We start from the raw sequence: 26,848 nt of genomic DNA on the forward strand, positions 1-26,848 counted from the left end.
TAATGGTATGACAGCAATATGCAACCAGTATACAGGTTTCATATATCTGCATTGGCTTCACATGTGTGTTTCACATCAGGCAGCAATTTGCATCAGGTATTGACAGGCTCCTTTCCCAGGACAGCTCCTCTGTGAGGACAGGATGTGCCACCAAAATAAATTCTACAAGACAAATCAAAAGTCCAGGCCACTAATGGGACTTTTATGATGTTATTACTATCTTGTTGACTGTGAAGTGGATGGCTGTGGCAATATTGCAACACTTAGATCCATTTTTATCAAAGTAGTTGTGTCCTCTTAATTGGATATGAATGGAATGAGTCATCCCAATGTTTCTGTTAGACTTTTTTTTTTCTTAACAGCATTTTAAAATGTCCACTAATGATCTTATCACCCATTTCAAAGGTTTCAATAACCTCAAGTCCAAGTTTTATGTGTATTGCCAGTCATTACCACAGTAATGGGGAATTGATTTAGAATAAAACCACAGCTGTAATAACTGTAAACAGTGAGCATAGAGCTGGCTTTTTTCTTTTATTTTCTTTTAAAATCTTGCAGGTTGATCAACGGCCTGTTACTTTCCTATCGGTGGTGTCAGTTGTACTTAAAACAACACAACAATGTAAATTAGTGGGATAAATTACTGAAAACAATTTTAATTTTTCTAAAAAAAACAAAAATTCAACATAGAAACAGAACACAACAATAATACTGGTGAATGAAATACATAATCAGACATTTGTGGCATTGCAGTGTCCACCTTGTAGGGTTTTGTGGAGCAGAAACAGGGATCATCATTAACCCCAGTGCGTGAGTGCATGTGTATCGCTCATGGTGCAACAGTGTCTTAATGAGAGGAAGGACTTGATTACATGAGACAGAGATTACAACACTTTAACCCTGAGCCTTATTCAACGTAAATACCACAAATCTTAACAGAAACAGACATGGACAGACGCACTGTAGTGGGCCACGCACTGTAGAAAAGAGGTTTCATACTGTATCTTGGAATGCAGGAGATTTCCAACCCGATGATTTGTCAGGGAGGCCTTCAAGGATGAAATCTTCCAAATGATGCAAAGATGTTCTGCTCATTATAAGTCAGTGTCCACGAGAGAACTAGTTTCTACTGCTGCAAGAAATATCTAGCAGTTCATGTGTTTCAAATGTCTACAATAATTCTCTGCTGTTTATACTTACATTTTGGGAGTTTTTCCAGCAGGAAAGAAAGTATTTAATTCTCAGTCATGAGATGGCTTCATTCGGGAGGTAACACTAAACCATTCCTTCCTTTGGAAAACTTGTAATCGATTTCACTTGTAATATCTCTTAGAGTTGATCAGACAAACGGGTTGGAGGGGAAAAAGGTGCTTGTTTCAAGTCAGAAATCCATTCATCTCAGGCGTGTACATAAAGGGGACAATCAAAACAAGATGGAGTCTCCCTGAACATGGTGTCCCATACTAAGTTCCATCTGTAAATGCTTCAAAGACAGTTCCTCTCATACTAGGACTGTTGGATCCACGACCACGGGGCTATGTCATATCCTCCTCCTCTGAGCAGTAGTCCTGGCCCTGGACACAACACACACCATCACGTAAGTGTAACATGATACTAAGAACTGCTTAGCAGTAATATTGAATTGCCTCATGGTTCAATCATACAAAGATAAAGCAATATTTTGATGAAATATCTGCAATTCAGAATCAGATGCCAAGGAAGAAAGACTGGATTGGTTGAAAGGAGGATAATATATCATACACAACCAGAGTGTAAGTGGTGAATTAGTAAATTTGTTGCTGTAAAGAGCAGTATCCTGTCCTTAGACTCAACATATTTCTTTCAAACCTGGGGCAATAATTGGTTAAACTTGACGTATTTCTGTGATAGACTGGTGACCTGTCTCCAGGATGTACCTCACCTCGACCCAGCTAACCCTGAAGTGGACTAAGGTGGTATAGAAAATGGGTGGATGGATGTGTTTATAGTGATCGTGATGAAAGCTGCCATCCAAAAAGCACTGATTAAACAAATACAATTGTTCTATGAACTACAATTGTTAATGGAGTTTTTGACATTTTTCCCCCTCTCTGCACCTTGGAAGTAAGCAATGTTGCACTGGGAATTCTTACAAAAGCAAATGAGAATTGTGTCCTTTTATACTGGACAACTGAACTTAAAAGCCAAAAGCAAACAGTCGTTGTCTCACATATCAAAATGCTCTAAAATTGAACTTTGTGTAAAGATTATTTCAAATGGTGTGCTTTCATCAGATTGATAAATATTCAAAAAACAATCTGTCACCTAGCTTAAGCAGGCTCTAATTATACAGTTTTTACTCATCTACCATTTATAAATCTCTGATCAGACTGAGTTGATGGCACCTGCTGCATGTTAGGCTTTAGTCAGTCAAATGAGACTTGAGCCAAGAAACATCTATCCATCCGCTCTGTTCATCTGAGGTCGGGTTGCGGAGTAAACAGATTCAGGAGAGAAACCCAGACATCCCTCTCCCAAGTGACACTCTCCAGCTTCTCCTGGGGAATCCTGAGGCGTTCCCAGGCCAGAGGGGATATGTAATCCCTCCAGCGAGTTCTGGGTCTGCCCGGGACATCCTCCCAGTAGGACGTGCCCAGAAACTTCCTAAGGGAGGTGACCAGGAGGCATCCTAACCAGATGCTCAAACCACCTTAGCTGACTTCTTTTGATGTAGAGATGCAGCGGCTGTACTCAGATTTCCCTCTGGATGCCCGAGCTCCTCACCCTCTAAGGCTGAGCCCAGCGACCCTCTGAAGGAAATCCATTTCAGCCACTTGAATCTGCGATCTCATTCTTTCGGTCACTACTAGAGATGCGCGGTTGGCGGTTGAATCCGCGGAGCCCGCGGATGAACCGCGGATCGGGCGGATGACACGCCGAAAAATCGTATTTTAATTAAATTCGGGCGGGTTGCGGTTGAAGCACCAAAAAAAAAAAACAAAAAAAACAAACAAACATAATTTTCCAAAGGTAACGAACGAAAACATACATTACAAACAGTATAAAACAAAACCACGTTTTAGATTTCCTGCGTAGGTCTTCTCGTTTGTTTGTGTCCGTTACTAAGGCCATTCATGGCCTACAGTTGGCACATAGGACCCTAGTTCTACGTTGCTTGCTAGCAGTGTTGGGTGCGTTAAACCGTGTGGATTAAAGTGGAATAATTGCTAGAATCCTGTGATCAAGACAGCGTTTTAAGGTAGGCCATCTGGTTATTCATTTTGCCCGCCGTGGCATGTTGATTTGGGCTTAGACTATGTGCTTTGAAGTTGTTTTACATTCTCTGAAGTAGGTTGGGAACATTTGCGCTAAAGGATGGATTTATCGTGCTATGTAGACGGACTTTGTTGTCTAGATTCTTTAAAAAAAATTCGTACACTCAAAACGATGTGCCCGTGCTCATCATGTTTTACTTTTTTCTTGATGGAGTGTGAAATATAGCTGCAAATAGTATTTCAATGCAGACATGTCAAAACGACAGTGGAATGCACATTTTCAAGGTGATGGAAGGGTCGTGTGATGCTTGGAAATAGATCGGTTAATCCAAAATGTAGAACTATATAGTTATATTCTGTATTAATGTTTCACATACAAGTGGGGAGACGTAGGGTATGCTAACCTGTAACTAGTGATAGTGTGAATGCCTTGGAAGGAATTCAATCGCTTGTGACGGCTGTGTGTTTTAAAGGTGTTCAATTTAGCACTTGGGAGTGATTTTGACAGCACTATTATCCACTACATAGTAGTAGGCGGACTTATTGACCAGATATAATGAACTACACTGTTTGAAAAAGCCGATACAAATAGCCAAGGCACCTTCAGTAGACCTACATCTATCGGCGGATGGCGGGCGGGTTCGGTTTTGAAAATCGGTGAAAAAATGTTTGTGCAAATGGATAGCGGGCGGATATATATTTTTTGCAGCGGTTGCGGATGGGAAAATACGTCATCCGCGCATCTCTAGTCACTACCCAGCTCTCGTGACCATAGTTGCGGGTTGGAACAAAGATGGACCAGTATTCAATGTAAACACAAGAAACTTGTGCTAAAGAAAAAATAAAAAATAAAGGACCAGACTCAGTGAATAATTCCCTATACTCCCTATAATATAGATCAGTGAGCAGTGCTGACCAATATGTCATTGGGGTCATCAGGTGGGAACCTCCTTTCATCAGTGTTTCGTCAAGTTGGGCCCACGACACCTCCAGGAGGCTAGACAATGACCACTGGCGTCCCAGAGTCACCCCCCTAATGCCAGCCAACACTGCCCCTCACACCACAACAACCATAATCTACCTCAGCCTCTCACCAACTGCACACAGCGGGGTGGGGATGCAAACCCTGGTTCGGGTAGGGGGAGAAATAAAAGAGGTAAGATGAGTAGGAATGGGATTCAAACCCTGGTTCGGGTAGGGGGTAATGAAAATATAGAGGGTGGCAGAGGTGGAGGCAGGACAAGACACACTAGCAGATTCAGCAGACAAACTCACCTAAACAGTCCTATAATCTAGTGATGTTACCTCCAACACCGAAGCTCTGAAGCACGCTTCAAACTCGACAGGGTAGTTATAGTGAAGCAGTGGGCCGGAGCTTGCTTCATGTGACGTCACTGATGACGTTTGAACCACTTCACTGCTTCATTCAGACCGAGTCAGCTGACTGCTTCCAGTTGATGTGCGGAGCTTTGAACATTTGTCGCGATTCAGTGTATTCAAGATGGCTGAAGCCCCGGTTCATGTCCCTGTTCTACACGTATTATACGTTACGAACAGCTCTCGTTTTTTGATATTCAGAGTTTTGGATTATTCTCTCATGGAGCAACCATCGAGGAAGCGTTCTAAAGTCTGGGAATATTTCGACCCAAACAGTTCCTTCAGCACACCAGCCTCCTCTGTTCCCTGTGACAGAGTATTTTCCAAAGCTGGAGAAATTGACTCAAAAAAAAAAAAAAGAAACCGTTTGAGCCCTTCCACTGTGCAAAAACTACTTTTCTTGAATTAAAACACCTGAAGTAACACAAGCACCCTCTTTATTACACCAAGCACACTCCCAAAGAAAATATGAATGACAAACCAAAAATTTTCACATTGTTTTTAAATTATTATTCCATCCATCATCTTCCGCTTCTCCGGGGGTCGGGTCGCGGGGGCAGCAGCTTAAGCAGAGAACCCCAGATGTCCCTGTCCCCGGCCACTTCCTCCAGCTCTTCTGGGGGGACCCCGAGGCGTTCCCCTGCCAGAGATCCAACGTGTCCGGGGTCTTCCCCGGGGTCTCCTCCCAGTGGAACGTGTCTCACCAGGCGTCATGGAGGCATCCTAACCAGATGCCCGAGCCACCTCATCTGACTCCTCTCGATGCGGAGGAGCAGCGGTTCTACTCCGAGCCCCTCCCGGATGACCGAGCTTCTCACCCTATCCACCTATACTGTCCTGGCGGTGAATCGCCACGCAGCACACGCAACTGCCGGCAAAGCAAAATGAAAGCGTCTCGAGCCATTAACGCAAGCGCAAGGGCAGTTAAAAGAGGTATAACTCAGCCTTAAGGGAGAGCCCAGACACCCTGCGGAGGAAACTCATTTCGGCCGCTTGTATTGGCGATCTCGTTCTTTCGGTCCCTACCCACAGCTCGTGACCATAGGTGAGGGTAGGAACACAGATTGACCGGTAAATCGAGAGCTTCTCCTTCTGGCTCAGCTGATGGCGCACCGATCCGCCTGTCAACCTCCCGCTGCATTTGTCCCTCACTCGTGAACAAGACCCCGAGATACTTGAACTCCTCCACTTGGGGAAGGATTTCATTCCCGACCCGGAGTGGGCAAATTATTATTTCATGGGTAAATTAATCAATCTGTAATGTGTACTACAAACCCATATGTACAACACACATACATACGTGTTATTATATGCATCACATTCGCAGGGCTTCATATGGTGCAACAATCGCTACGCCAGTAGATGTCACCCAAGGGAATTGAATAAAGCTTCGAGTAGTGAACCACTTTATGACACAATGGTTCAAAATTATTTAATGCTTCAAAAAGCCTCGTTTTGCCATCACTACTATAATCACTAAAATACCAGCAAAAACAAAGCCATACAACTCACTCCAAGCCAACTCACCCAAAATGGCAACCTGGTTTCAAAAGGATCACATGTGCCAAACCCTCCACTTAAATATCTTGAACTTCTTCTTTGCTTTTTCAAAAGTCTGTTTACCCTAAGTGCTGCCCCTGCTGGGCCCCCAGCTGCTATTGCATCTTCTAATCCAAATACACTGGCTGGATTTTACTGCCTTATCTGACACCTCCTGCACTATTTTCCTCACACTCTGTCCACTTACACCCAGCTCCCTCAACAATGAGACAACAGACTTTGCAACAAATCATCTACATCCTACTTCCACTGGACAGATTCTAACCTTCCATCCTCGCTGCTCTGCTTCTTCCCCCAACTTTACATATCTAAGCTTTTTCCTTTCATATGCTTCTGCTACTAATTCCTCCCAAGGAACAGTCAGCTCTATGAAATAGACTCTCATTCTACTCCTAGACCACAAGACTATATCAGGCCTTAGATTTGTACAGTCTATCTCTTTGGGGAACAACAAGCGTATTTCCTAAATCTACCTGCATCTCCCAATCACAAGCATCCTCCAAGCTGCCATGCCTCCTTATCGTCTTTTTAACTTTCTCCCCCTCTTGAACGAACTGAATTGCAACTCTCTTCACCTTAGACCCTCCTAAGTTTACCTGCCTTCGTTTATCTTCAATACCTGCAGCTAAGCTTCTTAATACTTGGTCATGTCGCCATGTATACCGGCCTTGTGACAGACTAACCTTACAACCTGACAAAATATGCCTTAGAGTTGCAGTACCTGAACATAACAAGCATAACGGGTCTCCATTTACCCAGAGTTTTAGGTTCTGGGGAGTTGGCAATACATCATATGTTGCCCCTATCAAAAATCTAATACTCCTTTCCTCCATACTCCACAGTTCTTTCCAACTAAGCTTTTTCTTCTCTACAACTTCCCGATTCAACCACCGTCCCTGCTTAGCCTGAGTCACTGCCTTTGCACCCCTTTACATTTCCTCCTGTCTACGAACCTGCTCAACAACTAGTTTTCTCTTCTCCTTTGGACCTGCTCTACTCCACACTGGTTTGCCTGGGCCAAGCCCCAAGCCTCCCCAGCCTATTTGCACATTACCCACAATCTCTGCATGTCTAAGAGTTGCTTCTGCCTCCTGAGCTGCCATTCTTGGTTTCCACTTCCTCCCCTTGGTTGGGTATGCCTTTCCCATACAGTGCCACAGTACTTAAGCATCTAGGAACACCTAGCCACTTCCTAATATAAAAACTAATTAATCTTTCCATTTTTTCTACAACAGATAATGGAATCTCATAAACAGACAGTGGCCACATCAACATAGGAAACAATCCAAACTGCAGACACCACAGCTTCAACTTTCCTGGAAGCTCTGATTTATCTATTCTATCCAGTCCCTCAGCAACATCTTTCCGAAACTGCACTGCCTGCTTTCCATCATTCATGTCTGCCTGGTACCACCTGACTAAACTCTTTACTGCCTTTTCCCTAATTATTGGAATGCTTTCTTCATCTATTACAAACTTTCTATCACTTAATTTCCCTCTACTTATTGAGATACTTCTAGACTTAGTAGGTTTGATTTTCATACCAGCCCACTTTAGATTTTTATTAAGTCTCTCAAGTATTCTCTTCATACATGGCACTGTTGTAGTCACTAACGTCATATCATCCATGTATGCTCTAATTGGTGTAAGGTGCATGCCATCCTGACGTCTCTCTCCTCCTACAACCCACTTGGAAGCTCTAATAATTATCTCCATGGCCATTGTAAATGCTAATGGGGAAATCGTACACCCCGCCATAATGCCTATTTCTAGCCTCTGCCAAGCTGTTGTGAAACCTGCTGTACTTAGGCACAGTCTAATATCCTGAAAATATGCTCTTACTAAGTTAACAACTATTACAGGCACTCTAAAATACTCAAATGCTTTCCAAATAAGGCTATGTGGCACTGAACCAAATGCATTTGCTAGATCTAGAAATATAACATGCAAGTCTTTTTTCTCAATCTTGGCTGTCTGAATCTGATGCCAAATCATGCTAGTGTGCTCTAAACACCCTGCGAAACCTGGTATTCCTGCCTTCTGCACAGTAGTATCTATTAAGCTATTCTTCTCTAAATAACTAGCTAATCTCTGTGCAACTAAACTAAAGAAAATCTTCCCCTCTACATTTAGGAGAGAGATCCGGAACTGACTCAGGTCCGAGGACTCTTTCTCCTTTGGAATAAGAACGCCTCCTGCCCTACGCCATGCTCTAGGAATAACCTGTTTCTCCCAAACTATTCTTAATTGCCTCCACAAAAACTTTAGGATATCAGGTGCACTTTTATAAACCCGGTAGGGGACTCCATTTGGCCCTGGGGCCGACGAAGCCTTTGCACGCCTGACTACCTCCTCAACCTCCTTCCACCTAGGTGGTCTAACATCCATCTTATGAGCTATCTCTCCTAATGGTGGCATGTCAGGTGGAAGGCCTACTACTCTACGCTGCTCAAGATCTGAATATGTATTTCTTAGATACTCTTCCACCTCTGACTTTGTTGCCTTAAGCTGCCCTCCCTTTTCCTGGTAAAACAATCCTTTAACAAACTTGAACGGGTCCCTGTAAAATGCCGTCCTTACATATTCTTTCTTCTTTCTCTTTTTCCTAAGATTTTCAGCCCTTCTGAGTATTGCTACCCTGCCTCTCAATTCTTCCTGCAAAACATTAATTCCCTCTCTCTCTTCTTCTGTAGCTCTTTTCCACTGCTTTCTTAAATTTCTTCTTTCCTTAACCAATTTCTCCATCTCTTTTTGCCGTCTAGACTTACCTAAATGTACTCTTTCAACCCTCTTTCTATCTTGCACCCCAAATCTCTCTACACCATAGGAATAAATTATATCTCCCATCTTCTCTAGCCTATCGCTTGCATTTCCTCCTAAACCTACCCAATATTATTGACAAATCTTTATTGACTGCCTCCCATTCTTTGTAACTATTTGTCCTTGGCCACTTAACTCTAGCTTTCTGCTCCATATTTCTCTCTATAACTGGCCTATTCACCTCAGTATCAGCTGCATCCCTTCTTACAACCTCCTCCTCCGCCTCCGTAGCTGTGTTATTGATATCCTTCGGACTGTGGTTTTCTACCTGCCGCTGGACTTCATCCGACTTACTCGATTGACTTCTTAAAAAGTACTGATCGATGCGGCCACACTGCCCTTCTTTTACCACACATCTCTTTCTTCCCTGATGTAAATTGAACCCCGACCCGGAGAGAGCATTTCACCTTTTTACGACTTAGAGCCATGGCCTCGGATTTGGAAACAAATTTTCATCCCGGCCGTTTCACTCTAAGCTGCGAACCGCTCCAGTGCACGCTGAAGGTCTTGGCTTGAAGAAGCCAACAGAAACACATCATCCACAAAAAGCAGAGATGCGACCTTGAGGTTGCCGAATCAGATGCCATCCACTCCATGACTACGCCTCAGACACCCAGTGTAGATGTAGTGCCAAGAATGCAGACACAACTCTTGCTTTGGTTATACAGGGCCCGGATAGCTTGTAAAAGCGGCCCTGGTACCCCATACTTCCTCATCCTCCCTCACAGAATCCCTTGGGGAAGACAGTCGTAAGCCTTTTCCAAGTTTACAAAACACATGAAGACTGGAGAGTCAAACTCCCATGATCCCCTCAGTAACTCTGCAAGGGTAAAGATCTGGTCCACTCATCCACGACCTGGGCAAATACTAGACTGCTCTTCCTGAATCAGGTGTTTGACAATCGGTCAGAGCCTCCAACATCCTCCCTCTCTCTGGTCCCCTTTCTTAAAAATGGGAGCCATCATCGCGGTCTGCCACTGTTGTCCCAGACCAACATTGCAGAGGTGTGTCAGCCTAGACAGCCCCACCATGTCCAGAGCCTTTAGCATCTCAGCATCTCAGGGCGGCCGTGGTTAGAGTCGGTGGTCCAATAACCGGAAGGTTGGCGGTTCGATTCCCACTCTTGCCACTCAAAAAAGATTGGTGGAACTGATAGCTGGAGTGGTGTCAGTCCACCTCCTTGTCACGGCTGAGGTGCCCTTGAGCAAGGCACTGTACCCCCCATGCTCCCCGGGCGCTTCATGGCTGCCCACCGCTCCAGGTTGGCATCTGTCTCTGAGTGTGTGACCCTGTGCATGTGCATGTGTGTGTGTGTGTGTGTGTGTCAACAGGTGCCAACCTGGATGGTTTAAAAGCGGAGGACAAATTTCGTGTGTATGCATGTATGCATGACCAATAAATCGGATCTTAATCTCTCCTAAATTACTCATTTGGCCTCACCCTTTGATTTTGCATTCTGATCCACAGATCAGATCTTAAGGAAATAGAGGGGTAATTGTCATCTAAATGTCTTCCATGTTTTCTTGAGAGGGCTAAATTAGCAGTTGTCTCGTGCAATATCACTTGGACACTGGACATGATAGAGTCTATGTGTGTCCTCACGAACTACAGATTTGTTGCAGTGATAAGATTAACCTCTACTTTGTCATTTAGGAGGGTCTGTTTGCACAGAAAAGTGACACTTAACTCATGGTTAGACGTAATTTACCTTTTCAATCTTCTCATCCAACATCCGAAAGAATTCTTGTTGGCTCTCTGAGGAGTGGATGCTCCTGGGCGAAAGACAAAACAGGTGTTTAAAGCCTTACAGTACAACCTGTGACAAAGCTGTGATGCTGTGATAACGGAAACAACAGTGACACTTACAGAATCTTTTCGTTTGATCCTGATTCCTCTGTGTGTTGTGCTTTACCAAGGAGTGCACTCTTCTCCTGCAAAGGCAACACACACAAGTGAGCAAACCTGCACAATCATCCCTCCTGGAAACTATTATCTTCTGGTATTCATGTGTCGCATTTCTTTATTAATGGAATATTAGAGTATAAATTTATAATAGCAAATGTGACGTTGAATTTTGCAGTTGAACTGATTTTTTGTAATTATTTTGCTCATGGGTACTTTTGACTGGTGCTTTGGTCTCGTCTGGCTCATATAATTTTCCATTAAGCAATTAAAAATAAAAACTTAAATCTGCAAATGTTGTATTTGTTTGAACCTTTATTTAACAGACACAAGCCCAAATAAATTATTTTCAGAGTGTTCACTGACCGATTCTATTATTTCAGAACAAGAAACAAACCTAGAATTTAATAGCAAAAACCCTCACAAAAAGTTGGGATAGAGGCAAAGATAGACAGGATAGTTTGTAGAATGTACAAGTGATAGTGTTCTGGAAGATTCTACAATCACCTAATTAAATTGATGGTGGGTAAGGGTGTCTTGATTGGGTATAAAAGGAGTATCCATCAAAAGCGTAGTCTTTCCAAGCAAGGATTCGCTCACCAATTTGTGCAGAATGCTGACAAGGAATCGAAGGTAAATTCTCCCAAAAATATTTCTCGATAAAAGATTACAAAGGACTGTGGCTTTTAGGAATTTACAGTGCTTAATATTGTGAAAGAAATTCAGGGAATTTGGGGAAATCTCAGTGCATGAATGACAAAAACAATTGTGTTATACAATGAGCATGACCTTTGAGCCCTGAGGCTACACTGTATGAGCGACTGTCTTATCTCCATGGTCAATACAGCCTCATGGGCTTCGAATTATCTTGCAAAACCACTGCCACTCGACACATTCCATCGGTGCATGGAGAAATGTAACCTGAAACTGTATTATACAAAGAGGAAGCCATATATGACCTCTGTGCAGAAACACTACTTGGACAAAAAGACAGTGAGCATGTATTCTGTGTTACGATGAATCCTCGGTTCAGCTGCCATCAGAGAAACTGCAAAATCCAGCTTCTGTCATGGTTTGGGGGGTAAATCAATGTCCATGGCATGGGTTACTTGTATATGTGTGAAGGTACCATTGATATAGAGGCGTGTACTGGAATTTTAGAAAGACATATGCTGCCATCAAGACGACATCTTTTTCTAGGAGGTAATTGGTTATTTCAGCAGGACAATGCCAGACCTCGTTCTGCATGACGAACTACAGTGTGGCTTCATAAACACAGAGTGTGTGTGCTTGACTCGCCTGCCTGCAGTCCATATCTGTCTCCTATTGTGTATGGAGCATCATGAGGCGGAAAATCGGACAACAACAGCCATGGACCATTGAAAACTTGAATTTAGAAAAAATGGACTAAAGTTCCTCTGAAAACTGCAACTAGTATCGTGAGTTCTCAAACGTTTTGAAAGTGTCATGAAAAAAGGAAAAAAAGGAACGGTGATGGAATACAATGGTAAACATGCCTCTATTCCAAGTTTTTAAAAGAGTGTTGTTAGCATCAAACTAAATTTGTTTTGTATATCAATTCTATATATCTATGTTTACATTTCTGTGATTTATTTATTTCAGGTTTTATCAAGATGTTTTTTTTTAATCTAATTTCATTAGCATATCTATTTAAACAATCATATTGATTAATAAGTATTCCAATTATAAAATCAGATTAAATATAGCACATCATAGCTAATGCCAATAAATATGATTAAATATTCCATTAAAGGCATTAAATAGAATACAAAGTAGAACACAAAGAAAAGGAAATACACACTGTGCCTTCATGGCCGTCCACCCCTGCCTCTTCTCCACTGATATACTTGACTTTCTCCACTCCTTTCATCTTGTACTCATCTGTGACAGAGTGGGAGACAGAGAGGCAGAGAGGAGCACATCTCCTCTTATTAACTCACGATAGCAACGACGTGATCAGCAAAGTCCTCCGAGGTTAACAGTTCTCACAGTTGAGCACTTGGTAAAGTAATTATGTGCTCGAATTCTCACGCTCCAGACTAAATCCTCTCTCAACAATGGTTGGCACGCAGCAAAACACATGAGCGGACAGCCTCATTCTCCTCTTTTTCAGTCTCTCCAGCATTCCCCCCACACATACACAGTCCCTTGCACCACCTCACTCCCATGCTATTAGAAGAAGTGAAAATACAAATAATACAATAATATTGTCAGATTAATGTTGGATATGGGATGATTTTGCATTTAATTGTAAATGTAGGGACATTAACATCTACAATGATATATACAAAGAAAAACATACTGAGCAGCTCATCAGGAACACCTATGCCCTTGCTTTTCAAACAACCAATCACTTGTCAGCAGTGTGACACATGTACTCATTCAGATACATGTCAGCAGCTTCAGTTCATTTGTTTAAAAAAAAAAAAAAAAGGGATCTCAGTGATATGGACAGTGACATGATTATTAATGCCAGATGGACTGGTCTGTGTTTATGACACTGCTGAACTGTACAGAACTGTACAGAAAGGCTACAGTACAAAGCAGACTGACAACACGTATAGCTGTGAGGCTGATGGGCGACAACAGCATTACTAAAAACAGAAAGCGGAGGCTGCAGTGGACTGAGGCTCGCCTAAACCAAACAGCTGATGATGGAAAATCGTAGCCTGCTCTGAACAGTCCCTGTTTCTGCTGAGGTGAAGATGGTAAAATCAGTATTTAGCGTAGACAGAATGAGCCCCTGTCCAGCCTGCTGCTGCCTGTGATGGTGTGGTGTTTTGAGACTTTGAGTCCTTCATTACATTTCAATCATTATTTTTTTAAGCCAAAGCTTGTTTGAGTACTTTAATTCAAATTATGGAAGAGTTTAGCATTTTCTAATGGCTTATTCCGACAGGATGCTGGACAAAATATGTGGGACGTGGTAGAGCAGGAGATTGGCAGTGTGAATGTCCAACTGATAAATCTGCATCTCAACACTGAGCTGAATCTAAAAGAAAGGCAGAGGCCCAATTAAATATTAGTATAATGTTCCAAATAAAGTGCATGGGTGCATTGATTAAGAGCTGAAGGAGAATAATCCAAACAAATCCTCAGAAAAATGTGTCTACAATATGACAAAAGAATGAAGCAGTTGGCAAACATTTAAAATCCCAAACAATCATTGGTTCCAGCTTGTTTGATACGAGAATTTGGCTCTGTTCTGACCTGGCGCTAGCATGTATCCTGGCTGATCTGATCACAGGTTGATAGCTCTAAAAGCAGATGTAAACACACTCTGAATGGATTGAGGATGCACACTGATCAGTTCTTTGAGGGCACATTCAGAAGTGGTCTGGGACACTTGACTATGTTCACAGGCAAATTGTTCAATATCGATCCTGTACAGGTCAGATTTGACAGTTCACAATCACAACTATGAGCATATTGTATTTGGTGGGTTGCCTTTTGCCTGCTGTTTAAGCAGCTACTGCTAGCAGTGTTGCAGTAGTGCTTCAGGTTGATGAGAATTATAATGACAGTGCTCAGCGCTACCAAATAAGGAAAAAAAAAGAAACATGGAATCCAATATGAGCGTTCTTATTCATGTACATATCAGATATATATCTAATGTTGTGTTTTCCTGTGGTTTAAGGTCATCTGTACCCACAGTTGTATTATATGCGATTGCAGCTGCTTGTGCTTTTTTGTTTGTTTGTTTGTGTGTTTGGTCTCTGCTTGTCTGCTTACAGGTGCTTACAGTGGCTCTAAGGCTGGATTCCCCACAAAAGCCGTGGATTGTCTTCAGTTTTGTTTTTACAGGTGTAGCAGCTGGTTGTCTGATTTTTCATTGTTTTCTATGATTGTCTCTTCCTATTTCTGTTCCTTTTTTTTTTGCCCTCTTTTCCTGTCCCCCGGTCTAGTTCGGCACTATCACATGTTAAGTATTGTAACATAAATAAATAAATAAATAAATAAGCAGTTGATGGGCATCAAGGGGATCTTTACATCCATAAAGCTTCCCTTGGCATAGCAAATGTGTTGGGCATAAATGGTATTCAGATTATAATTCTGCTGACATAATGCTGGACAGGACAAGGGGTTAAGAAAAAAAAAAGATATATATCTAATCTAGCACCATGAATTTGATTTATGTCCATGCAGCCCTGAAAAAAGATCAGATATGTGTCACAAAAATTGAACAAAACAAAAAACAACAACAGAAAAAAAACAGATCCCAAAAATCTAACCACACATAAGCTCTGGAGATGACACGTGTTGATTGAATGCTGATCGAGTGAAAGTTAGCTTGAGCCAGCAGGGCCGACAACAATGGATTTCAAAACTAAGAGGACAGAGTGCCAAAAAACATAAATAGCAAAAAACAGGTAAAAAGCACAGATAACAGGTACACTGGATAATCTTCATTACAAAGAAAATGATTGTCCACTTTGATGTCTGTCTATTCCACAGCAGAGCAAAGCTAAAGGACCAACCATGGCATCAACACAACCAAGGGCAGCACATACCTCAGCCATTTCTGAGACTGCCTCAAAATGGCAGCATAACCCTGTAACAAACATATGTTTGAGAAGCCCCAATGCAGAGAGCTCCAAAGCTTAACTGAATTGTGGGGACATATTTCAATGTTACATTGAACACATGTTCTGAGCTCTGTTCACTTGTGATCTGATCGTCCAGAACGCATGATAATATCAGATCTGAACAGGTCTACATAATTGTAGATTTAAACAAAAATTAGATTAGACTGAAGCTTTCAGACTCTGTAAAACCAAACTAGAATTTGTAAAATGTTTAACACTTACTACATTGTTATTAGCACATTCATTGATGAATTTGGCGCAGCTCTACCCTCATTATGAAAAAATATACCATTTCAAATGCTGACTAAACAGTCATTCCAGTTGTTTACCTAGACATATTACAGTTACTTAATGAACAGGGTTTCAAGTACAGGCACACAGCTTTAAACTGAAGGTATCCACATTCTGCTTGGAGGAAAATTGTATGAATAAGAGTTATTCAATATGTAGAATTCTCATTTTCAGGGGCTTTAATGTCGTGGGAGAGATTAACAGAACCAAAAATAAAATACCTATTTGTAATATTTTATTGACAATCCTTCGCAGACTGTCTAGACCCTGGAACCCATGAATATCAAGAAAGAAGCCTTAGTGATGCTTTGGCCTTTACTGCAGCCGTCTTCATCTCTGCCTATTTTGCCCACAGGGGCGGAGTTGTATTGTTCCGAGCCTCCCCCACAGGTAGAGTGAAGTTGGTATGTCCAACACCCCTGTTAATTAGTTTGAGCTTCTATCTTAGTAACTACATGGTTTATGTCGAGGAAGCACACGGTTGTCAAATGGTTTGCTGTTAATCCTACTCACATGTACTTCATGGATATAATTATCGCTAAATACTGTACTCTAGGAGTTTGGTAGCTCATTTCATGTATGTTTGTTGTATGGTATGCTCAGTATGTCCATGTTAATGTCAATTTGTAAAGCTGGTAATACTACAGTTGGTTTTAATCTATCTCATGTAACTACTGTAGCTGACATTCATTGTTTATATGTAACGTTTTTTTTACTGTTTCACAAAAAAGACTTCCACTAAAGATACCTGAATTATCTTCATTGTTTCGGGCTCTTTTTTGGAGTGTGTTTAGCTCGCTGTCTACACTGTGTACTGCACACGCACGGTCAGGGCAGAAGACTGCCTGTACTTCAATCTTCAGCAGATGAACTGCAGCTCAATCAGGCTGAGATCAGGTAACTGATCTGCAGAATATTCCACTTTTTTACCTTCAGAAGGTCCTACATTGGGTTTGCAGCCATTGTCGAAAATCCTCAAAAAACAGAGTTCTATTTGTTTCAGGGCTGTAATTGCTAAACTCTCTCTCCAACGTGGATGTAAACATTCTCACATTGAAGCGAACAGTCTGTACTTTAACCCAATATTTAGCACGTAAGTGCAACTTGAATATGTTTTGCTTCATACAATAGTAGGAGCAACTTAATCTGAAGAGAGATTACATTGAAAATAGCAGTCACTAGAAGGATAAAAAAATTTATATAATAAATAGACTGACCAGAGAGGTCCCCATTGCTGTAGGCTTTATTCAGGCCCTCCTCACCGTTGGGCACGGCAGACACCTGCTTCGCAGAGGTGCAGCCCATCTCCTCAACTGCTCTCCTCCTCAGCCCAGAGCACAACAGGCACACCTGTGGACAGGTACGGCGGCATATACAGGAATTCAGAAAATGTTGTACGAGCAAAGAAACACCTGAGATCAAGCACAGGTCTTGATGAGGAACTTATCTGTGCTGCAACAGTGTGTGACCCCTCTAATCATCATTACCAAAGAACAAATCCCCTGAAAGGTATGACATGTGAACTGTTCTAATTTTGCAAGAGGAGAAATTATCCAGGTGGCTGCATGGGAATATCTGTTTTCATAATCAATTAGTCACGAAGGTCCCCACCTTGGAATTAAAACACACAGGACTCTCAATCTATTCTTGAATGGCCAATAAAATAGATGGTTCAGTCTATTAGTGAGTCACGCACGCGCGGGCTTGGAAAACACCAATTACAAGGAGCGCGCGGCGGTGCCAGCAACAGCCCAACAATAAAGCCTTTCAGGATGTTGGGATGCCACTGTTCCAAGCCGACGGGTCATATTATCACAGAGTGGGGGGTGTTGTGGGGGGTAGGTGGTTCTGTGAAGCTCAGAGGATTAAACTGGCAGCGCGCGAGCGTTCCCATCCCCACGTTATCGGGCTGCAGCGCTGCAGCAATACGGGCGGCACAAGGGTGTTAGACCCAATGACACGAGGCAGACCAAGTATTTCCATTAGACTGTGAAAAATTCAAGTGTGATCCATCCGCTTATAGTTGGTCCTAAGCAGGAGGAGTCCAGCTGCAGAGTCAGCTGCTTCCGACCCATCACTATCCTCCCTACTGTTGGCTCCAGTTAGTACATTTATACACATAGAATATGCCGCTGCATCCTGTATCCTGTAAACGACGGGTCATGCAGTTGTGGGCCAGCAATTATATTATTATCTAAAACTGCGAAATGTCAACCGTCTGCTCCCTTCTCAGCACAAGAGAGGGGATGTAGGGATGCAGACTCCTACAATTAATAACAAAAGATGCGAAAAGAGCAGCCGTTGCACTGCTCCGAGACTATGTTACAACGTCGGAACCGAAACATTCGGAAAAGAAATGCGATATTACGTAGGGAAAATTACCTTTCCGGTGAATCCATGGCTCAGGGATGCTTCCTCTGTTTTTAGTCCAGACGGAGGACCCTCTCAGACAGCATCTGCATGTCTCGGCTCAATAAGCAGTCAGTCGGTCCGTCTGCCCGCTGTCTGCTCAGACTGCACGAGCTCATAGACTCGTTCTCTGTCGTAATGGTAATACGAAGCGAGCTGATTTAAGACATTTGAAATGAGTGAATTAAAAGACAAAAAAAAATTCAGAGAACAAAAGCGTGTAATACATTTTTCCATACGATTTAAAGAAACATAACACACCTTTTCAATGTTGTATGTTGTCACTCGGACCTGATTCAACTGCGCACCACACACTTCCGTCCACAACGCATTCCTTCTACATGATCAAAGTAAACAGCAAAAACACAGAATCTTTTGAAGGTTTATCGCCTCAAATTGAGCCGACAGCTGCTGACCTCCATCAGTATGATCCTACTAACAATAATCGCTCGTGTAGCGGATGGACTTCCGCTGGCTGCGTCCATACAGGAGGATGAACAGGTATGAATGAGAGCTAGCTTCCTCAGATAGCGCTTTTTAACAGAGGGACTTGTACACCAAACTCGCGTTGGTAAAAAAAAAATCCTGCAAGTTTGGGACTTAAAGATTCAAGTATTATCAAAATAGTTGAGGCAATTATAAAATATAGCTTGGTCTGGAAAGTTAAAAGTCCATATGTTTGTGAGAGGTTCCAGTCTTAAATGGGATGTCCACTCTGTTAATTATTTTAAATTAAATTGTCAAACCATGAAGTTGCAGATGAAGCTTATTTTATTCGGGGGTGGTTCTAGAAAATTTTACATTGGGTACCCAATGTCAGGCAGGGTGAAATGGGAGGATCCTCTCAGGTAAATGGATAAAACAAGAAATCTAAAAATACAACAGACCAATGTTCACACGTGGAGTGGGGCGCCACTATTACTGAGACTATACTCTCTGCTCTACAAATCAGCTCACACCTGAGCACATTTTCTAAAGATAGCTTAAAGCTAAAAAAAAATGTCATGTTCAGCAGCAAATCATATAACAAACAAACTGTATTTAAATTAACACTAAGTACGAAAAAGTTTTATTCTTAAGTCACTGGGAATATTCAAACCATGGCCAAACCTTGTGCCTTTTTGCTGCCTCATAGCATGTTTTAAAATTTGTTTGCATTACTGCATCAGCTATGGGCCTGGATTCATCTAGAAAGAAAAGACAAAACTGGCAATTAACACTATCTAAGATTGGATTATTATTTGTCTGGAAATAAACTTATCACTAGTTTTCCAGTCAGAACATTCATGCACTCGTTTCACCTTCTCGTTATCTTTTCATCCTCGATTTGCACTGCAGGCAAAACGAACAACTCATACGGAGTAGTTAAGATTCAAAAGCATCGGATTAAAATTCGTTACATCTCATGATGGGAACTCTTAAGTTAATAAGTGAAATAAAACTAGAAGTGATCCAAAATTTGTGCATAACCTTACTTTAACCTAGTCCTGTTATGGCCAATGCATCAAAGGTTTTGACAGTCAAGGTTGCAGCTCGATTTTGTAAAGTCTCTTATGTATTAGATTGTAGTGCATAAAGTTTGAGATTAATTTATTTGCTAATAAAATAATTATTTCACTTTCTGACAGAGCAGCTATTTGATTGTAGCTTGTGTTTTAAACTATGTAGCTGTTAGCGCATATTGACTTTTTCATTTACATTAGTAATTTTTCAAAGCATGTCAGAAATTGGATAAGTGATATAATTTAATGCTTTGTGTGTCCCTGTAAAGTGGACTGTGTGTACTTCTCGTGGCAGTGCAGCCTCGTTCCCTCGATCTCCTGTGTTTGTTAGCAACTAGCTGAGCTGGACTTCCTTAAAATGTCTCCTCAATGTTGCCCAATCAAAAGCTTTTTTTTTCTTTCTTAAAAGCAACCATTATTACATGTACCAACTTCATGGACAAAATGTGGCTAAATTCTGTAGAAGAATGTCACCAGAACAGCCCCACAAGCTCACTCATGCCTTCCCTCACATTGTGCTGCCTAACAAAGCAGCAGCGCTCCGTGACCTGTGATTATCCCAAACTAAAATGTTTCCTGGTCAACTAGCAGTCGCAATTTAAAACAAATAGTTGACACCCAAATATATTTGGCAAACTTCTCATATTTTTGTTTTTCACAAGCTGAAACGGGAAAAGCTAATACTGCAATGGACTGCAATTCAGCCCTGCAGTCCTTTAAGTCTTTCCCAAAATTACATCATCAGCTCCTTTTTTAATACACACACACTGGGTCAAAATGTGATAATTGGGCTTGTTGGGTTACACTGTCTTCAACTAGATTTAGCAGCTTTTGGATCTCTTTGGACTCTTATTGGATTATGTTATTTTCTTTGTGAGATGGTTGCCCTCAGCTTCGCCACACTTCAGTGAGTGTAGGTTGACAATTGACCAAGTGAGTGACAGAGAGGAAAATTAAAGCATACAGTCACTTCTGATTTGGAAATAACGAGTGAAAATTTGAGTATAGACAAAAAGTTAATGGCAAAGTACAGAGCTGGGTTTTTTTAATTGATTACACTCTTTAAGTCATCTGAATACTGTGATCATTTAATTTAAAGTGCTTGTGATGCCATACGTGTGGCATTGAGTTAAACAGGAACATTTGCTTCATATTGCCCAGCCCTATCTTTAGCTCTTTCATATTTCTGAAAATATCATCTCAGTAAACTTCTCTTGTTCTCTCCTTATTGACTATTGAATCACATTTATTTGAAAGGTAGTTTTTTTTAACTTCTGCTATTGTAAATTGCCAAACACGCTCTAGGGTGGCCAGTCACATTGTTGAGGAGGGCTTCCCTTCAATTAAAAACTGTGCACACCCTTTGTGAAGTGGAAGTAGCAATGCTACACCATGAAAATGTATGTATTATATGTATTTGCTGAAACGATCAAAAGTAAAAACTATTCTTTGTTAGCATTGTTTTTTACTTGTCATGTCGTTATGTTCTTTGGTTAATTTTCCTGCTGCATTTTACAACTGTACATCTTTTAGGGTTGAGCTAACTTTAACTTCATGATATATTTCTGTGCAGTTTAATCGACAGTCTCATATCACATGTTGTTAAAAAAATCTGTACTGTGAAAACACTGGATCAACACTTCACAAGACAAGAAGGGTAACAAAAAATGTCACCTGCAAAGTTACTAATATCTAAAGATGTCAGACAAATGTACATGCTCTGGTGCATTGAAGTAAAAATATGAAGTTTCATGACTGAATTAAAAGTACATCTTTGCACTGAAGCAAAGGAGTGGTTCATACAACCACTGCAATCCAAAAATATTTTATGCCCTTTGAGGCCACGGTGATGTTACACATTATATCCCCTGACATTCAGTTGTTTTACAACTAACAAACTTTGATCTGGTTTCCTTTCACTGTCAGTCAGGAAGAGACCTACAGCACTACCAGAGTCAGGCCAAACAGCTGTGCCGTAAACTGAACTCTCAGAGTCCGGACCGCTGTACGTTGGAGGCCGGCGAGATGAACTTCCAGTAAGATAAAAACGAGTTTATGTAGTCTGCCTGTAATAATGTGATTTATCTGGCGCATGCACCTTAAACCTGACATTTCTTTCAGCTATTTAATAGCCGAGGGAGTATGCTACTTGTCCCTCTGCGAGGCTTCTTTTCCAAAAAAGTTGGCATTTGCATATCTTGAAGACCTCCACAACGAATTCTACGACCAGTATGGAAGACGAGTGCCCACCGTAACGAGGCCATACTCCTTCATTGAGTTTGGTAAGACTGTTTGAGCTCTTGTGGTGTGCTAAGGAAAATATCTCTGTTTACCATCTATAGAAAGAGAAAAAAAACTTTACTATCACAATGTTTCAGACACATACATCCAGAAAACAAAGAAGACATATGTTGACAGCAGGGCCCGGAGGAACCTTGGTAGTATAAACACAGAGCTACAGGATGTCCAGAGAATTATGGTGGCAAATATTGAGGAAGTTCTACAAAGAGGAGAAGCACTTTCTGGTAAGTTTAGTCAATAAAAATTAACAAAAATAGACAATACACAAAACACCTGGTTAAAAGAAAATAATACCATCCAGTACAAATTTTACTTTAAAAGTTGAATTCTGATCACGGGAGGTGCTGATTCTACTAAATCACACATAGTTCATGGTGGTGTTTTGGATTGTAATTATTTATTAAGAAACAGATTTTTTTTTTCCCAGCTCTGGACACTAAAGCCAGCAATCTGTCTAGCCTGTCCAAAAAGTACCGCAGCGATGCCAAATATCTCAACACCCGCTCCACCTATGCTAAGGTGGCCGCTGTGGCCGTGGTCTTCATCACACTCATCATCTATGTGCGTTTCTGGTGGCTCTGATGGACGCACAGAAAGGACTTTTTGAAGAAAGCATCTCTCTACTCTAAGCATTTAAACTAATCTTGTTACATTTGTCTTATACACCAGGGTGCCTTGGAGGGGTCTTATAGTCTGTCCACATTAAAGGCAGATGATCTTTCTGTGCTTTATTCCAGCTTTGGGTAATGCTACTTATTCAGTGTGAGCTGGCCGTAGGCAAATGTTTTACTGCAAGTTCATGTAACTTGGTTTACTGGATATCTTGAATTTAAGAATACGATGTTGAGAATTTCCTGTTTGCACACTGGTATTGAGGTTTCTGAGTTAAGGCAAAAAAAAGAAGCTACGTATGCTTAATGCTGAGGTTCTGTGGAAAGTCTTCAGACTGTGATGAAATTAATCTCTACTGTTTACAAAGTTAAGTTGTAAAAAAAAAAAAAAAGTCTTAAAAAGATTAAATATTTATCATTGAATTGTCCTCCACACGTAGCCCAGATGCCTTGTTTATTGTAATCCCATCCCATGATTTATTTATTTTTTCATGTCCCAGGGTCCTTTGCTCTGAGATAACGTAGTTGATGCTGAGTTTAGTTGTGGCTAAAAAAGTGACTGAAAATCAGGCTGTTACATGTGCATGTCCATTGACAATGGTTGAGATTTATGAAAGAGAACCTCCACACAGCTTAATAAATCTGCCTTAAAGAATGTAAATTGGTGACGTTAAGAGAAGTCACACCCTGTAGTATCCTAGATGGGACCGCCATCTAATCTCACTGGTAGTATAGTTTGAGTCACTATGCTTACAATAAAGATGTGTTTTAATGTAGAAACTAAAACAATGTTTATTTAACTTGCAGTGAATAGACATGTATAAGAGTTTGTTATGAGGATTAAGAACGCACTGAGATGTGCTTTTAGAGGCCGATCCTACAGTTAGCGCGTAGATATAAGACTACGGTTATAATGCACAGGGTCTGTGCATACAAAAGGAAAACTAGGGAGTAAATAATACATGACCAAACAAACCTTTGGGTGACATCACTTTGCATTCTCTATCATATGCACATTTCTGGCTTTGTGTGAATACAGACATGACACAGTGCACAAGGTTAAATGTATTTGTGTTGTTGTTGTGCTGCTAGTGGTGGTCCTGCATATTTCAGGAGTAAAATTAAATTTAATCAACCCAGACTTCCACATTTTAATCACCCTCCCAAGTGGCAGTACAAACAATAACGTCTTCGTCTGTTACTTTTTAGTTATAGAACCAGGCACATTGATTTATGTCTTTAGCTTAATAAGCAACATCTTTAAATTTATGAGCATTTGTTGTTTGGCAAAAAGCAACAAAGCACCACAATAGGTGGTTTTGGAGACAGGAGAAAAAGAAAAAGACAAAACAGCTTTAAGGTATTACTTCCCACTTCTGTGATTCATCCAAATAAGCAAAAAACTGGACATAGCAACTGTGATGAGTTAAGACATTTTTTAGAAGCCCACACTCAACGGCCTTGAAAAGTTCCACTTCAGGTTGCAGATGCTATGGCGAAATTCGTGTGGTTGATTAAAGAAGTTACCTGCACAATCAGATATAACGACACCATATGCTAACCATTTTACAGCTTCTGTTTTAACATACTCGATCAACTGTCAGTGCCTCACACTTCAGTTACAACTTCTGACAACAGTTTACTGAGCAGTGCACCTTGCTCAGGTAAGTTTTTAAGAATGTGAATTTCTTTCTCCAGTGTCCACGCTGATGGCAGACTGAAACTGGTGACTCCTGTGTTGCTGTGCTTTTCACAGCACAGTTAAAAAAGCAGAGTTCTTCTTCCTGTTATCCAAACTTAGGCGACCAGATCAAAGTCGTCCCTCTGCAAATGAAACACAGAGGTCAACTTTATATTCACACTTTAAGTCGTGAATATGACTAATGAGTGGGTTTTTTTTATGTTTGATTAAAATACACCATCCCAAGTTCTTAAAGAATAGACAACAGTCAATAGTAATACAGTCTGGCCCGTAAATTAGATGAAGTGTGCAAAACTGCATGTCGATGAGGTGACTGAACTGCAAGAAATACTGAAACGAGCGACAAAAAATATGGAATTTTTTTTTAGATGAAGGGAAAAACATTGTGTTGAACTATTTAAACAAAACTTGTATGCACAACAGTCCGTCTTCTCACATCTTGTGAAAATGAGTGAATCTATAACACCGGTAAGTTATGTTGTGATATCTCATAAGCAGTGAGCCATTCATTGATGTAGAGTTGGTGTTTTCTTTCTGCCTCTGTCGTACACTGGCTCTGTAACCTGCATTATAATTTCATTTGTTTTGATACGATTGCAGCATGTTTACGACAGCTGCTGTAGAACATAGGAAATTCTGTAGTCACTCAGTATGTTTACATACACAGTTTAGCCAAGTTACAGTTAAAGCTCGACTGTACCATTTAATTGGTAGGATTTTCTTGGAGCACTCTGGAAATGCTTTAAGTGGCGTAATTTACTCATTTTCAGTTAAATTTATGAGGCTTCTGACAAAAGAAACAGAAAAAGAAGTGATTTTTTTCACTTTCAACAGCTGTATTAATATACACTTTGACGTTTTTGCAAAAATATGTAAAAAAGTTGGAACTTTTGAGGACGTACAGAGCGCCTTGGTCTCTTTCATTCTAGTTGAGCGTATATGTGCAGGAGTGCTTCAATCCCCCAACCTCTAACCCTTGTCTGAGTGTGTTTTTTAAAAGCTTGATTTCATATGACTTTAGACTAACATGTTTACATGAGTTTTACAGGTCCGGTTTTGGTCGAACTCACAAAAGTTTTGTTTGTTTAGTATTGCGTTAACATGCTCACTCACCTCGTCATTATAATTCATGACATGCTGCTTGATCTTTGACGAGTCGACCCAAGTGACAAAATCTTCCATATTTCTACAGATTAAAAGAGTTGGAGTAATAGCATCAATATTTCATATTTCAAGATGCTTTTGCGCATTTACTTTCACAATTAAATTGTTGGAAAAAAAAAATCAAATAAATAAAAAGTTAGAAATCAAAACAACATGAGACCAACCTTGTGACTAGGAATGCTGGGTCTGTGACAATATCTGGGCCGACACGTACGTCTACCAGAGTCAAGGAGAAGACTTCTAAACAACTTCTCTCCCTGAACGTAGATGAACCCATTTAGTCTAAATGATAACTAAAGGCAACTTTATGGAGAAAAAAAAGGGAACACATTTTGTGGATAGTAAAACTTGCAATGATGCGGCATAGAAAGGATACGTCCTTGTTCAATGAACATAATGGCTGTCTTCAGGTTCTGAGCCATACGAAGGCTCAACATAATGCTGGGCAGTCGCCTCCTGTAAGAACACACAGCCAGCAGGTAAGTGTACAAACTGATGATGGCTGCTGCAATTGACTCCGTTGGAGTTTACTGAGTTTTACCTGCAGAATGAGGAAGCTGTGACTTTCTCTGTGAGGGATAGATTCCCTCTGGTAGGAATGAGGCCGATGCTGTACCTAAAGTGAAAAAAAAAAAACAGGTTTTAATCAGAATGATATCTAAGTTTTAGTAAGTTAGTTTTTCCATAGACAAAACAAAGAGAACAAATGACAGAAAAAAAAAAACTCACAGTTTTTCTAATAAATGATGTGTGCTCTGAGCTCTGAAGCCGTCCTTCTCGTCCAAGTCTCGAATTTTCTGCGCCAAATCTCTGATGTTACGACTCAACTTGTTGTACCTGAATACATTTTAAAAGATTCCATTAACATCACACCAAAAGCTTAACAGTATGTCAATGTGAGCTGATAACACCAAGTCTTACACAATGTTCCCTTTTCTACAGATGCATTATGGTTATGACGCTACTTCAATAATACCTAAATACTTGGCTCAATTAATATCCATTCCCGTCTTTATAAATAAATGAAAAACAAACAAGCAAAAACAAATTCAGCAGCACATAGTGATAGCAGCCTGCGGCTAACATGCTGTGAGGGACTCACTTGGTGTAGTCCTCCCTCTTCTCGATGTGAAATCTCCGCAGAACCTTCACCTCGTGGAGGTTGTTGTCCACCTCCCAGTTAATGAAGTCCACCTTCCTCAGCAACTTCTGCTCATGATATTTCAATTTACGAACCATTTTGAACTAGTTTCACTGGTAAAAATTATTTCCCATACAAATAAAGAAAACCCGGAAACACGTTTTGCTCTGCTTCTTCTTCGGCGAAAATTTGAAGACGCAGTTAAGT

The 26,848-nt window shown here is 40.9% G+C and overlaps 3 protein-coding genes across 3 annotated transcripts; 1 reads left to right on the forward strand and 2 right to left on the reverse strand.

Annotated features, from left to right (window-relative positions):
• Window positions 1-521: 521 nt before the first annotated feature.
• LOC142399395 (uncharacterized protein C1orf21 homolog) lies at window positions 522-18,679 on the reverse strand. Its single transcript, XM_075484023.1, has 7 exons — window positions 18,482-18,679; window positions 18,194-18,376; window positions 17,029-17,161; window positions 12,736-12,815; window positions 10,878-10,942; window positions 10,720-10,783; window positions 522-1,574 (listed from the first exon to the last, which is right to left on the reverse strand). Exons 3-7 carry the CDS (start codon window positions 17,114-17,116, stop codon window positions 1,536-1,538), a joined length of 336 nt encoding a protein of 111 aa, XP_075340138.1. The 5' UTR covers window positions 17,117-17,161; window positions 18,194-18,376; window positions 18,482-18,679; the 3' UTR covers window positions 522-1,535.
• Window positions 18,528-23,812, forward strand: sec22ba (SEC22 homolog B, vesicle trafficking protein a). Its single transcript, XM_075484021.1, has 5 exons — window positions 18,528-18,721; window positions 21,649-21,758; window positions 21,844-22,004; window positions 22,101-22,247; window positions 22,451-23,812. The coding sequence occupies exons 1-5, from the start codon at window positions 18,647-18,649 to the stop codon at window positions 22,603-22,605; spliced, it is 648 nt and encodes a 215-aa protein (XP_075340136.1). The 5' UTR covers window positions 18,528-18,646; the 3' UTR covers window positions 22,606-23,812.
• On the reverse strand, window positions 23,772-26,848 carry imp3 (IMP U3 small nucleolar ribonucleoprotein 3). Its single transcript, XM_075484022.1, has 7 exons — window positions 26,603-26,848; window positions 26,230-26,337; window positions 26,042-26,116; window positions 25,877-25,956; window positions 25,665-25,716; window positions 25,450-25,522; window positions 23,772-24,458 (listed from the first exon to the last, which is right to left on the reverse strand). The coding sequence occupies exons 1-7, from the start codon at window positions 26,737-26,739 to the stop codon at window positions 24,432-24,434; spliced, it is 552 nt and encodes a 183-aa protein (XP_075340137.1). The 5' UTR covers window positions 26,740-26,848; the 3' UTR covers window positions 23,772-24,431.

This window comes from Odontesthes bonariensis, chromosome 14, assembly GCF_027942865.1.
Source record: "Odontesthes bonariensis isolate fOdoBon6 chromosome 14, fOdoBon6.hap1, whole genome shotgun sequence".
In the NCBI taxonomy this organism is placed as follows: Eukaryota; Metazoa; Chordata; class Actinopteri; order Atheriniformes; family Atherinopsidae; genus Odontesthes; species Odontesthes bonariensis.

Coding starts and splice junctions, on each gene's coding strand:
- imp3 (XM_075484022.1), bottom strand. CDS start 26,739: ATGGTTCGTAAATTGAAATATCATGAGCAGAAGTTGCTGAGGAAGGTG. Junction 25,717..25,876: donor TATGTTCATTGAACAAGGAC/GTATCCTTTCTA, acceptor TGACTCTGGTAG/ACGTACGTGTCGGCCCAGAT. Junction 24,459..25,449: donor TCATGAATTATAATGACGAG/GTGAGTGAGCAT, acceptor TTTCATTTGCAG/AGGGACGACTTTGATCTGGT.
- LOC142399395 (XM_075484023.1), bottom strand. CDS start 17,116: ATGGGCTGCACCTCTGCGAAGCAGGTGTCTGCCGTGCCCAACGGTGAG. Junction 10,784..10,877: donor GGATCAAACGAAAAGATTCT/GTAAGTGTCACT, acceptor TCTTTCGCCCAG/GAGCATCCACTCCTCAGAGA. Junction 1,575..10,719: donor TGGATGAGAAGATTGAAAAG/GTAAATTACGTC, acceptor TGTTGTGTCCAG/GGCCAGGACTACTGCTCAGA.
- sec22ba (XM_075484021.1), top strand. CDS start 18,647: ATGATCCTACTAACAATAATCGCTCGTGTAGCGGATGGACTTCCGCTG. Junction 18,722..21,648: donor CCATACAGGAGGATGAACAG/GTATGAATGAGA, acceptor TTTCACTGTCAG/TCAGGAAGAGACCTACAGCA. Junction 22,248..22,450: donor AAGAGGAGAAGCACTTTCTG/GTAAGTTTAGTC, acceptor TTTTTTTCCCAG/CTCTGGACACTAAAGCCAGC.